This window comes from Pygoscelis adeliae, unplaced genomic scaffold, assembly GCF_000699105.1.
Source record: "Pygoscelis adeliae isolate BGI_AS28 unplaced genomic scaffold, ASM69910v1 Scaffold181, whole genome shotgun sequence".
Classification (NCBI taxonomy): domain Eukaryota; kingdom Metazoa; phylum Chordata; class Aves; order Sphenisciformes; family Spheniscidae; genus Pygoscelis; species Pygoscelis adeliae.
The window spans coordinates 2,882,013-2,894,882 of record NW_008824360.1 but is presented as its reverse complement, the minus strand read 5'-3'; the positions used below and the strand labels follow the sequence as shown (position 1 = coordinate 2,894,882).

General features: G+C 45.7%; 1 protein-coding gene across 5 annotated transcripts in view; it reads right to left on the bottom strand.

The window, feature by feature from the left end:
* Nucleotides 1-12,372, bottom strand: part of NFIA (nuclear factor I/A) — a 246,694-nt gene extending 234,322 nt beyond the window's left edge. For all 5 annotated transcript variants that reach the window (XM_009319810.1, XM_009319812.1, XM_009319811.1 and 2 more), the window contains exon 1: nucleotides 11,844-12,372. In XM_009319810.1, coding sequence (XP_009318085.1) covers nucleotides 11,844-12,261 — 418 coding nt within the window. In that variant the 5' untranslated portion in view covers nucleotides 12,262-12,372. The remainder of the gene's footprint in view (nucleotides 1-11,843) is intronic.
* Between the last annotated feature and the right edge of the window lie 498 nt (nucleotides 12,373-12,870).

The window sequence follows — 12,870 nt, the reverse complement described above, 5'->3', positions numbered from 1 at the left end:
GGAAAACCGTGCGCTTAATTATCTTCTTTAATAATACCATGGTATGTGATTTATTAAACAGACTCCTTATTTGTAAACAAAATCAGAGCCACAAATGTACAAAGATAGTCGCACTTCCGGGCTAAATAAGAGGCAGACAAAGAGCCCTAATGATGCACCAAAAATGCTAACCAAAAATGTACTCTTTAAAAAGATCACCAATTTAATGCTTTTTGTATTTCATTTATCAGCCATGTAGTCATCATTCCCCTCCCTACCACCATCTGTACACACTTTCCCAATAGACCATCACAGCTGTCCCGTTTCTCACACAAACAGTACCTTTTATATGCTTCCCAACTGTTTTTAATAACTGTTCTGTGCACAGCACTGTACTTCCTTTGTTTTCTTTTTTTTTTCTTCTTTTTAAATATGAAAAAGAGATATAATCCAAACAAACAGGTCATCGCAGCGATCGGTATAGGAAGGCAATTAAAATGGCAAACGCCTCCATGGCCGCTGACCTGTCCTCGAGCGGCACCAGTGGCCCCAGCACACCCAGCGCGGAGCTGGACAGTTCCCCGGAGAAGTTGCTAAGGTAGATGAAGCTTGTTCAAAAAACGATGTACATGAGCAAGACTGTCTGAGAAATCCTTCATCCCTTTTAATGAGGAAATATTAATATTAGATACTGCTTGTGCAACCAGGAAAAGTTTTCTGAGGCTTTCAAAGCACATTTACCAACTCAAAGATACCCCTGCCCCGTATTTCAGAACTGTGTGGACAGAAACATCCCATTTTCGTTTCGAATTCTGACTCATTTCACTCTTCCCAATCTCCCCGCGCGTCCTGACTTTGCATCGCCAGCACTTCTGCCTTCCCTATGCCAACCCCTGCTGCTGACAGAGGCGCTGCTGGGACCCCGAGCCAGGCTGGACCGCACAAGCTCGGTGGCCCGCAGCGGGGATGAAGGCACCGAGCAGCTGAGGATAACTCAGCTCCAAGCTCTGGGCAAATGAAGCTGCTTGCAAAGGGCAATAGTGGGGAGAGATCCAGCCAGGAAGGGGGAGAAAAGCAGGACTTTCTCAGTGACCCATCTCACGGAAAACCTACTCTACCAACAGGACGTTCAGGAATGAAAACTCTATATACTTATTTTTTCCAGGGCGATGCCCACAGCATCCTTCAGCACACTGCAGGGAAATGTGCGCGTCGCACCCTGTGGCACACAAATAGTCCTTAGCCAGGTGCCCACCTGCACGAAGGGCACGTGAAGAGGTCCCTGCGCTCTGCACCGCACGGGACCACAGCAGGTAACCAAGCTCCGTGCTGGGACGGGAACCCGGCTCATACTGTCCTCGTCCTGCGGGCAGATGGCTTCACACGCTGGGACCGCTCACTGCTTAGACACATCTCACTTTTTTATAGACGAGTTTATTACTGAAGACCATGCATGTGTAAAACAACTGATCCACTCTCTCAATTCCCATCACGATTTTGACCTGCATCTTTTGACCAGAAAAAGAAACAGCATCCATATGTAAAGTGGGTTTTAAGCATATTATTTTGCCTATATATCAGGCTCGTGTACCACATTACAAAGAACAGACACCCTGAGGATGCACTTCTGAGACTCAAGTGTGCATCCCCAAACAGCACTGAGCTCCCTGGCCGGGCGTTTGTAACTGCATCTGCCTAGGAAGAACCTAAACCAGAGCTGTTGAAGCTGATGTCCTTCTCCACAGGAAAAAAAAAGGTCTTGACCACAAAAATCCCACTTCCTACCTGACTGCTCTTGTGTTTTTTCCAACTTTTCCAGCAATACTCAACCTACACTCGCAAGGGTTCAGCCCGCCGCTGTCGGGGCTGATCCTCCCACAGCCAGGCAAGCCGTTTGTGAAGCTTTCAAATCAAATGATGCGGGATTTACTTTCTAGCTCAGCGACAACTACTTCTTACTTTTTAACACAGAAACAAATGTAAATAGGTTTGTTGGCTATTTTTAATGAAGTCCTCATCACGTCAGGAAAAGTCCTCGTCATCACACAATAAAAGCATTGCAGTGGCTATCCTCCCTAAAAGGGATCCCAACAATAGCTGGGCTTTAGAAAAGCATCCTGACACAAAGAATTCATTCTTCTGATTTACTTGAAACTACTTTGCCTTAAAAGAAAAAAATAAAAAAGAACTGAATTAAATTTAAATTTTACCCTAGGTTTCCAGCATCATTCAAGAATTTGGCCGTTTTCTTCAAATGAATTCTATCAAATTAAAACTGTATTGGGTAAAAAGATCAGACAAAATTTTGAGCAAATATCCTTAGGATGAAATCTGATTGACAATGTATTTCTGCATTAAAATATCCAGTAAGCGTACATCTTGACAATAAACATAGCAACTACCTAACTTGTCTTTTGATACCCTTACAGGGGTTCATCCCTGTTCTTTCAGTGCGTTACAAGGTATTTTGTAACACGTATTGGCTTTAAACACAGAAACGGTAATTTAACCAGACGCAATGTTTATTACAAAGCTCACGCAGCTCATTATCTGTCCCTCACACACAAGACTAAATCTGTAGACACAGAAAAATACTACATGAATGAGGCCGTCTCAACACTTTGCATTTAGTTCTTCATCCTGTCTTTCTCCTGACACCTTCAGCAGACTGCGCACAGTGCCTGCGCTCGCCCTGCAAATCTTCCCCTCGCCGGGTGCTCCGATTTAGGACTAGTCCGAGCCTAAGAAGGCTGTATGGAGACGCCTCCCTATGAAATATTTCTCCTGGATTTGCAAATGCATTTTGCACCTAGCAATGATCCCCGCAGCCACGCGGTGGGCTTCCCAGTCTGAGGAGCACTCCTGCTCTCCCATCGTGTGTTACTTAACGTGGGGTGACAGCGGCTGGGACGAGAAGAGAGATGTGCAGCACAGAGGACGGTGCAGAGCAGGTTTAGACTTTGTTTAGATACTGATGCTATGAGCATGTTATGAATATGACAAATGGATGAAATCAAGGAGCAGGAAAAGCACTAGCTACACCTCTGTGGCCAGGGCTAAGTGCCACGGTGGCAGGTCTGGAGGATTTGCTGTAACCTGCAGCTCTCGTGGGCGATGCTGCATTAGTTTTAGGTCCCATGGAAAGCGTGCTCCATCCCCACATGCACCGCAAGCCCTGCCCAGAGCCTGCGTATCACTGGTCAGGGTCTCAGGCAGCAAAAACTCACCAGTGCCACCGTCCAGCTCCCCGCAGTGTCAGCGAGAGCCAGGGATGGACACACCAGGCGAGTGAGATGGGCAGGAGAAACCCGCCAACCAGTCCTCCCCAGGTAACACCACTGCGCCCCGTGGGTGTCCTGCTGGAGGAGACCTCAGTGATACACCCTCCTGTGATGTTTTTAAATGACCTTTTTACATCATCAAAAAATCCAGAGCACCAGCGAGTTTTAGCTCATCGACCAAACAACCACCAGGTACCACGCTCGCATGACCCTCTCCAGCACAACCAGCTCACCTGGCCAAATAACCCTGCCTTGGATACCCACCAACCCCATGATAATTTTGTGCTTCACTACAGATATATCTCACCCCAAAACATGAACATGCTGAAACATCCAATCATGTTCTGGCACGCATGCAAAAAAAAAAAAGCCCATGGCAACAAAGACGACAGCTTGCCAATGGCAGCTGCTGCACGCACACACAAAATTAAACTATATTCTTCTGAAAAGGGATATTATTATGGCATTTGTTTCCCCTCACCCATCACCCTCACCCATTCCCTCACAAAATAAGGGGGAAATATCAACACATATCAAACGTTAGGAGAGATGGATAAAAGAAAGAGAGAGAGGTGCTGCCCTGAGGAGGGATGTGACGGAGAACACAGGGTTTAACAGGAGATCCAACTGGGATCAGGGCTGGATGCATGGAGCCACCCTGAAATATTGGCTCACCTACGGGAGTTGTATGGCACATGCAAGTAAAACATTCAGCCTTTCTACTGCGGGAGGCCCGTGGATGCTGAATTGCATCAAGTTTGGTCAAGCCGGCCCTCGGCTATAACACAAATCTGCAAACACATGCTTATATAAGTTAAATAGCATCTGATGATACCTATCTTCGCTTCCTTTCCCCAGCGCAGACCTGCCTGATGCCTCCCGTGCTGCTATGCAATGCATGAGATAGTCGTCTCCTCACTTGTGAAGATAAATGTCATATCGGACCTCTGACATCATGTATTCTCCAAGTAATTATTTTTGATATCATAAGAGTTGTACAGGGTGCACAATAAAATTAAAAAGTAGAAAGCAAGGTTAATAAGATTATCGTGTTGGTATAATAGGTAATGCATTTTGCAGTATATCCTTAAATCTGCCCTCTCAAAACATAATTAAATAACTGTGATTTATATTTTAAAGGAACGCAGACATGCAGTGTATCCTCCTACCCACATATGCTAATTGCTTTCAGCCCCTAAAAATCACACAGTTGTTTGCAGCTTTTTAATCCTCATGTGTAAATAACCCAACTCAGGTCCAAGTTATGAACAATAAAGTCCAGGAAACTTTCAGAATAGTATGTCATTAAACACGTCTTGATTTTATCTTGCTAATCTAACGGCACTGATGTGTACCGAAGCCCACGAGGAAGGAGGAACGACTCCCCGGGGCCCTTCACACCAGCCTGAGAGCCAATGTGCCCGCTGGCCATGACTCTGGGATAGCACTCGGATGGGGAGGGTGGATATTAAGGACCCGGAGAAGAGACCGAGACCCTCTTAGGAGGAACCTACAGATGTATAAGCTCAGGATACTCCCTCCTGGGCCTCTCCGTGGGTCTCCATGCACCACAGCGGTGCAGGGACCGTGGGCAACATATGCCTACACGCTTTGCTATAAGCAAAACTCAACTGTGCCGCTCTCCATTTTGCACTCGCATGTGACAGTCTGGCACACAAAATGGAGGCCCCCGTGTATTTTATGGGCAGTGGCTCCAAATCCAGCCTGAATCCACCCGCTCTATGGGGGCCACATCCTCCTCCTACGTGCCGAGCCACAATGATGCCACATGGAGCAAGGCTAGCTAGAAACACTTCCAAAAAATACATAAATACACTGTTATCTCTTCAAAATGAATTATGCTGTGATGAGGGGATCAGCAAGGGTACTGCCCTTGCAATTGGACAAAAAATGCTGCAAACCCTCAAAGAACTTGCTCGGATAAAACTGCCCCACACATCACGGGCACCGTGACCCATATGCTGATCCCAGCTGGGCTTTTTGGTGGCTACCATAATGCAGGTGATAATTAACAATAACCAAAGATGAAATGAATGAAGAGCATCACATGAACGGAAAAACCAAAGCGATTAAAATGAATTTTAGTCCACCGACAACTCTTATCTACCGAGAGACCTCACTGTCGTAAGGAAACCTTCAGGGTCGGCTGCTGTTAGGAGGCTAAAATAATTTGCCCTGAATTTACAGCCTGTAATTTAATCAGCAACTCCAGCCCTTGCCTGCACGGAAGGAAGCGGGGGCAGAGCCGGACCCGCAGCTCCCAGCGAGGATGCCCCAAAAACCGTCCTGCCGGGACAGTCTCTAAGCCCTGGAGGGTCCAACTTTGGGACGCATGTGGCAAAACGGAGGCTTTTGGGGAGGGGTTGAGGGTTTATGGAGCAGCGGGCTGGGGTTTGTTTGCTGTTTGCAAAAGCCTTGGCCGGTGCCTGAACCCAAAGCATCGAGGGAGGAGGAGGAGGAGCTGCGAAGAAGCTTAAGGAACAGAAAGCAAGGGATGCCCTTGCCTTTACATCCAAATGGGGAGAAAATACATAACTGTAATAATAAATAGCGGGTTTTATGAACAATTAGGATTCCACTGTCTCTTTGAAGGGTTTGAAAAGCTGACACGATGTTTTGGGTTCTCCAGACTCAGCTTTGAGGCCTCAACCAAGAGAAACATTCAGCCCCGCTGTGTACAGCAGTGACCACAACAAAGATTGTGGTTTCTCCCACACTCGCCTTAAATAGATCTAAATTAATGCTATTCATCATTGGGTGGAAAAGAAGGGAAATATAAAAGTGCAGTCGCTTGTAGACAAGCCAGCAGTGTTGGGCAACTTTCTTACCAGTCAAAGGCTTCTCCCGCTTCTGCACCTCGAAGCCCGCCGGGGCAGGGAGGTATGGAAATAACGCGCCCTTATACCGGCTGAACCCATCACCTGGAAAACATCCTGGGCATATGAAATACATCTTTATCCCATGTTTATTTGTTGTTGCTGTTGTTGTTGTTGGAGAAAGGGGAAAGCTAAACCACATGACTGAACGCCTGCCAGGGGTTCATGATAGAGCAGACCGTCCCAAGTGCCGCACCAGTTAGTATCTGAATTATCACAGATACTCACCGGCTCAGTTACAACTGCACGGGGAGAGCAGTTGTCCCACCTAAATCCTGCTTCTGTCAGCTACCGCCCTGCTCGCAGCTGCAGAAAGCGGTCAGTCCCGCTCCCCAAAGCGGAGAGCATCGATAGATGGAGATATCTTTCTGCGACACATGGGGCGTGCAGATCGCCGCGTTTCGTGCACGCCCGTGATAGGTGAGTGCATGAAATTTGGGGTGTCAAGGAGCTGGAGCTGTCATCTCCCCACCTCTCCCAGCTGATATATAGACCCATGCTCCCACCACTGACTTTTTAAGGGCACCTTTTGTAAGGCTAAAGCAACGCAAAATCTGCCTTCTCCTCATATTCCTTGAGGGCAGAAATACCATGAGATGTCTTCATTTCACTTTTTTCATTAAAACTATAGATTTCTCACTGTGGCAAAAATTAATGGAGGAAAAAAAACCCCTATGAGCCCCCAAATATTAAAATCTCAGCTGAACACTGAACTGTTCAGGTTCCCCTGGGCATGTGCAGGGAGCCCTGTACAGGGTAAGCGTGTGAAATACCTGGTGCAAAGCTGGCTGAGTACTTTTTGTAAGAGTAAATGTAATCTGCGTTTTACTGTAGAAACTAATAGGGACTATTAACATCAAAAGCAAAACTGTTAAGGACCATTTTGGATGTACGCTGGAACAGCCACGGGCTGGAATTAGGTTTTCAAAAGCCTTATATATGGAGAGAATGTCACGGATGCTTTAAAAGTCTTCAGATATGTGTAAAAACGACACATATATTACATATTGTCTCCACAGAACAAACACCATTTGAAATGTGCCTCTTTTTAACTACCATTATGAGCTGTCCAAAGAGCATTTTGGTTGAAACTTGGGAGGAAAGGAGAAAAAAAAAAGCCCACTGATCTTACACCTGCTCTTTAGCAGTGGGAAGTGGGTTCTCAATCTGTTAACATGACCATCTGGCCAATCTGCATATCACGGCTATCTGGATTACTGTACGATGGAATGACAATAACGTAGCCAAAACAAAAGTAAAATGCATCAAAAACTAACAGTAGCGCAGCCCTTTTGATTTCAAATTAAATAATAAATGTGGTATCACAGCAAAGCAAGAAAGTCAGCTAAATAATTAAAAATGAGCCTTCGCTACGGCATAATTAAGTAAACAATATGGTGTGTGTTTCTATATGAGCCGGTAATAGTTTCCACCGTCAAACGCTCCACTTTTGCAAAGCAGCTATCAGGAGTTCAAGACGCTGTGACAGCTCTTTTGGTGATGTACAGTATTGTCAGGACACCCCTCACATCCCTGCAACACGCCGAACCGGCTGCGGCTATTAACAGGATTAATGCAGCAACAATCAATACCAATTGTACTAAAAGATTACGGCGCAAAGCCTTATGTACCTTTCGGACTCCCTGATACCTCCACGGGTATTTTGGCTATCTGCAGTTGTTTCCTGCATTAACCAATCTTTGGGTTATTCCCATCGATGCCTCTTTGCGGTGGTCCAAGTAGAAATATTTTAAATCTGCCGATGGGAACATAAAATGGGTCTGCTTAAAGTTCAAGGTCATGTGCTATATACTACTGCCCAGGCAATTAGCCATAGAGCATATTTTAGACGCTAAGTAAATTTTCACAGTCGCAGAAATAAGACTGACTTCTTGCATCTTCTCTGGCTTCTATTCTAAACACGAACAGAAAAACGAGCTCATGTAAATAAAACTCTAGCCCCAGATTTTTCTTAAGTTTGGGATTTTTAAAGGTCTGTCTGAAAGATTAAAAGATTTTCTCTGCCACAAACACCTCGCCAGCTTAATTCTCGCCCAAAGTGCATAATGATGGTTGTCCAGAAAAATAAATCGGGCATCGCAGCATCGCCTCCTGGCCTGCCATCCAGCTTCGTCCACTGGAGAAGTCTCTAAAAACTGTGACCTCTCACAACATTTAACTACTTCCATTGCAAATCTATTCTCCAATCTGATCACATTAGCAGAAGGAACTCCAAAGCAGTAAAAAACTCCAGAAAGTTCTCGGTTGAGTGCCTACTAATGAACAAAGGTTAACTTTATCTAAAAGGTCAAATGCCTGGTGGCTAAGGTTGTGACCTTAACAACTTAAATTGTGACCTTGCCACGTGCCTAGTATATTGTAGATTCTGATACAGATCATCTGGTAAAGGACCGGTCATAAATTAGCTTTACTGTTCGACTCCCACAAAGAAAACGGTTTGCCACAATGGTTTCCAACTTGTCATTTGATACAAGTGCAGCATAAGTGAAAACTAAAAAGCGAACCCAAGTTCAGGGTACGAAAACGCTGCCTGCTTTTAGTTAAGCAGATTAGAAACTGCAAACTGAGAGCAATACTCTAGATTTCAATACATTTTTTGGTCAACCTCTAATTCACAAAACACCGATCTTCCTTTCCTTTTTTTTTTCCTTCTTTTTTTTTAAATGAAAATGACATGTAGTTTGCCTATTTGCATATTTTTGTTTTCTCTTTCTAGCCAGTTCTTAAAGAGAATAATTGATTTCAGTAGCTTTGTAAGAAGCACTATTTAAATCTGTGCACATGTGTTCCCTTACAGATGATAGTGCCTACTGAAGAAAAAGCGTGGATACAAAGCAATAATTATCGTACATGTTTAGAAGGAAAGGGACATCTCGCTGCCGAAGTCAGCTCGAATAAGGGCATCTTGGAAGAGAATACTCCCCCCAAAAACAAGAAGACGAAGAGTGGAAAAAAAACACCAAGAAAAAGAGAAGCAAGCACTATGGGTGAAAAGGTCACAATGGTTTTGGCACGTATCTTCAAGCACGTTTCGGAGTCTGTGCCTCCTGCCAATACTGGCAACTTCTCAAAACTTTTAAGGAGGTAAAAACATTGTTTAGTGTTTACAAATCTTCTGTACTATAGCAGATGCTTGTCAAATCCACTATATGTAAGTTGACCAGCCTACCTAATATTTGTGCTGGTGACTTCCTTCTTACAAATAAGCGGTCCATACATTTGGGGAGTGAGGTCTGATGGAGTTTGAGACAAAGGACCCTTAATATTTCTTTTCTTTTGTAATTTTCCTGTTGCGCACCCGGCACAAGCTGCCATTACTGCGGGTCTGCGGGAACCAATGGCTGTCAACTTGGCCAATGTTCAGGTGTAACAAAGACTGCTGGGATACATCGGAGGGGGGAAAAAAAAGGGAAAAAAGGGGGGAAAAAAAAGGTAGCCTATATGTGAGGCTTTCGGTTCACCTCTGTGAAGCAATATAGATGGCGACCACGCTGTGCTACCTCCTAAAAATCATTTTGTCCCCCTTTCTGGTGAGGTTTAGCAGGGAATACGCCAGCACACGCTACTGCATTAAGAGCACAATGCAATGCGTGCAATCAGCAAACAACGGCCGAAAACACGAAGCAGTGCGGTCTGTACGAGCGCGTTACTGTTTACACAAAACGGCAAATCTAACCCAAAAAAACGAGCCTAAGCCTCACACTAAGTTTCCGCAGCAAACATCTAGTCCGAAGAACAATTAGTGCAATTGCTGCCTGTGGTTGATGAAGGCAGAAATAAATAAGAGTTCGCTATCAAGCCTACTGTTTGCCAACAGCATGCTGATAAGATGGTATATCCCTAATCACGATACTGAACTTTTATAATGCCTGTTGCCTGACTGTTATAACAGGGGGAAGATCCCTTCAAGCTCCCCGGAGTACTCACACCCCTGGGTTTGGTCCTTTTCTCCCCATCCTACATTTTTGTGACCCTACATGCAGGTTAAACCAAGACCGTTGGTTTCTATTAACAACTTTTGCACTCCGCAGAAGGCTGCTTTTCATTTAGGAAACACAATACGGACCACTATTTACCGGCACCGCACTATATATAAATTCAATACAGCACTACGTAGTGGTTTTCAGCCGTGGCTATCAAAGCACTTTAAGTGCATCGCCCTGCTCCAATGAACGGAGGAGGAAAACGAGGCAGACAAAAGGGATGAGAGTCCCTGGTCTCCTCAGGACCGGTGATGGACGCGAGGGCATCTGCAACACCCCAGCCCCAATCTCCCTTTGGTTAGCCATTAATTGGTAATACTTCCTTCACCATGCCCCGTAATAAATTGCAGAGTAAATAAATAATTTTCCACAATATTTGCCTACCACCCCTTCACCATAAACGTGCAATATGATTTACCACATTGCACCGAAGTGCAAAGTAAATTTCGCAGCTTATCTGCAAGAAATACCGTGCGGATACTCAAAAGTTATTTCCGAAGAGGGATCGTACCCGTAAAATCACAGCGGCGGCACTGCCTATCGCAACAACCACGGCAGGGACTCAGCGCAGAAAAACTTTGGGGTAGCCAAAACTTTCTGCAAGACCCTTTGAAAGAAGGTGGCATTGGAAATGCAGGCTCCCAGTGCTGCAATTTGCTCGGTTTTCTTACTGATATATATTTATATAGAAATGGTTTCTACTAATATGATTCCTCCCCGCTTTGCTCCTCTTTTTTTCCAGCCTATCCAGCCCCTCAACTTGCAAGTCAGGCCGAAACTCAGGGGGACCTATGCATTCTATACGTGAAAACCAGGGCCTAGAACTTCGCACGCGCACATTTTTCTGCAATATAATCACTCAGGAGAACTACAATAGCATATTATTTTATCCAGTCAACATACTACACATCCTCCGAGCATACCGAGTCACTCCGCGGGCAGGGTGTACTTTGCACTGGAGTCAGAGATCCCAAGATTTTCATTTTCATCACATGCAAAAACATCTCAGCCCCCCCGTAAGCACAATATTATCAAACCAGGAATTTGTTTCAAGACCTGCTCAGCTTCTAGGTGTATAAATTGCGATATTTCAGGGGGGTTTAAATGCCTCCTTTTCCCCATAGGATTACTCGGGGGTTTGTTTCGTGGCTGCTCAGACCTGATGGCTAGGTTTGCTATCGAGGGACCATCTTCCCCCTTCCCTCCGAGCCCAGTCCTGCGGGATTTACACTCCCCGGGGTGAGGATACCTGGTACTCCTGACCCATGGGCCTTGGGGACCTCTAGCCTTCTCAGACTACTTTGTGCATAACATATACAAACTTTTTTTTTTTTTTTAAATTAAAATCTATCTGCTTTCCCCCAAAATCAGGATAAAGGAAGCCGCATCCAGCTGCAACCTCTCCTAGGACAACATTTAGGATAACACCTGTGAAGAATGCCCAAAACACCATTAACCCCAGGAAAATGAGAGCCGCTTTTATGCGTGCGTGCTCCCAAAAAAAGCCAAAAAAAAAAAAAAAAGGGGGGGGGGGGAGTTTTGGCACTCCCCTCGCCGCCCTGGGAGGGCCATAACTGGCGTCCCCCGCTCCCTCCCCGGCTCATGCAGCCACTGCCGGGGCACGGCACCCGACACGGAGATAAACCGAAAAGTTGTAGAAGGTGGTATAGAAAGGCACTTACCTGCTGCGTGCACAAAGTATGCCAAATATAAATCGAGTTCCTTAACAGAAACTCCTATATGGTGGGGCTGTACGCACAGCCCGGGGTTAGAGCACTGTGGGGACTTTACAAGGCGCTCGCCATCAGTACTTTCGAGCGGAATACCTTTAAATAAAATCACCATAACAAGGTCCAACCTCCAGACCTTATCTGCCTGGCGAAGGCAGTCAATTCTTCTCATCTTGCCCTTCTGGTCTGGATTGGAAAGAACGCAACACGGAGGCTTTTTTCCTGTGACTGTGAGAACAAAATCCTCCCGAAATTCAGGCCTGATATCTTTCCGGAGTTTTGCCAGAAGTCTGGATGCCCATTTTTGCTTTACCTCGGGTTTTTCACTTAGCAGTTCGTCCTTCACGGCTCTCTCTTCCTCTTTTGACATGCGTTTTTCATGTTTTTTGAAGTATTTTCTTTTTCGGGCTTGCAGGTTGAACCACGTGTATGCAAACGCTCGGACGTGAGGCAGAAGTGCTTCGATGAAGGGATGAAATTCATCCTGAAAAAGTTACAGACAAGGGTCGATGTCACCGAAACCATCAACAAAAAGCCTCCAGAAACGGGGCTTTCGTGCGAGGCCCTAAGGCTTGCTGGGACGGTGAGAATTAGGAGGGTGCTTATACATTTTACAGGCTGCGGGACTCGCACCCCTCGTCGATGGACCCCGACCCCGCCACCGCCGCATCCCCGCTTCACCTCGCACCGACACAAAACCTCCACTCCCACCCCCCCGAAAACGGGGTCCAGCTTCAAACAAGCACCCAGCCAGAGATGGTGCAACAATGGGGCCCTTTCCCCAAACTCCAAATCTCTCTAAAAAAAAAGGGAGAATGAGTTAAAAGCTAAAAACCCCGCTGCAAGTCCACTTGCGGAGTGCGTATCTCCCTTTGCTCTCTCCCTGACCCCACTGCTTGTGGTGTAGCCAGCGTATGCCCGCCAATTTGGCAAATCCTAAACATTTGGATGCCAATCAATGTTTGTATGGGGAAGTCTA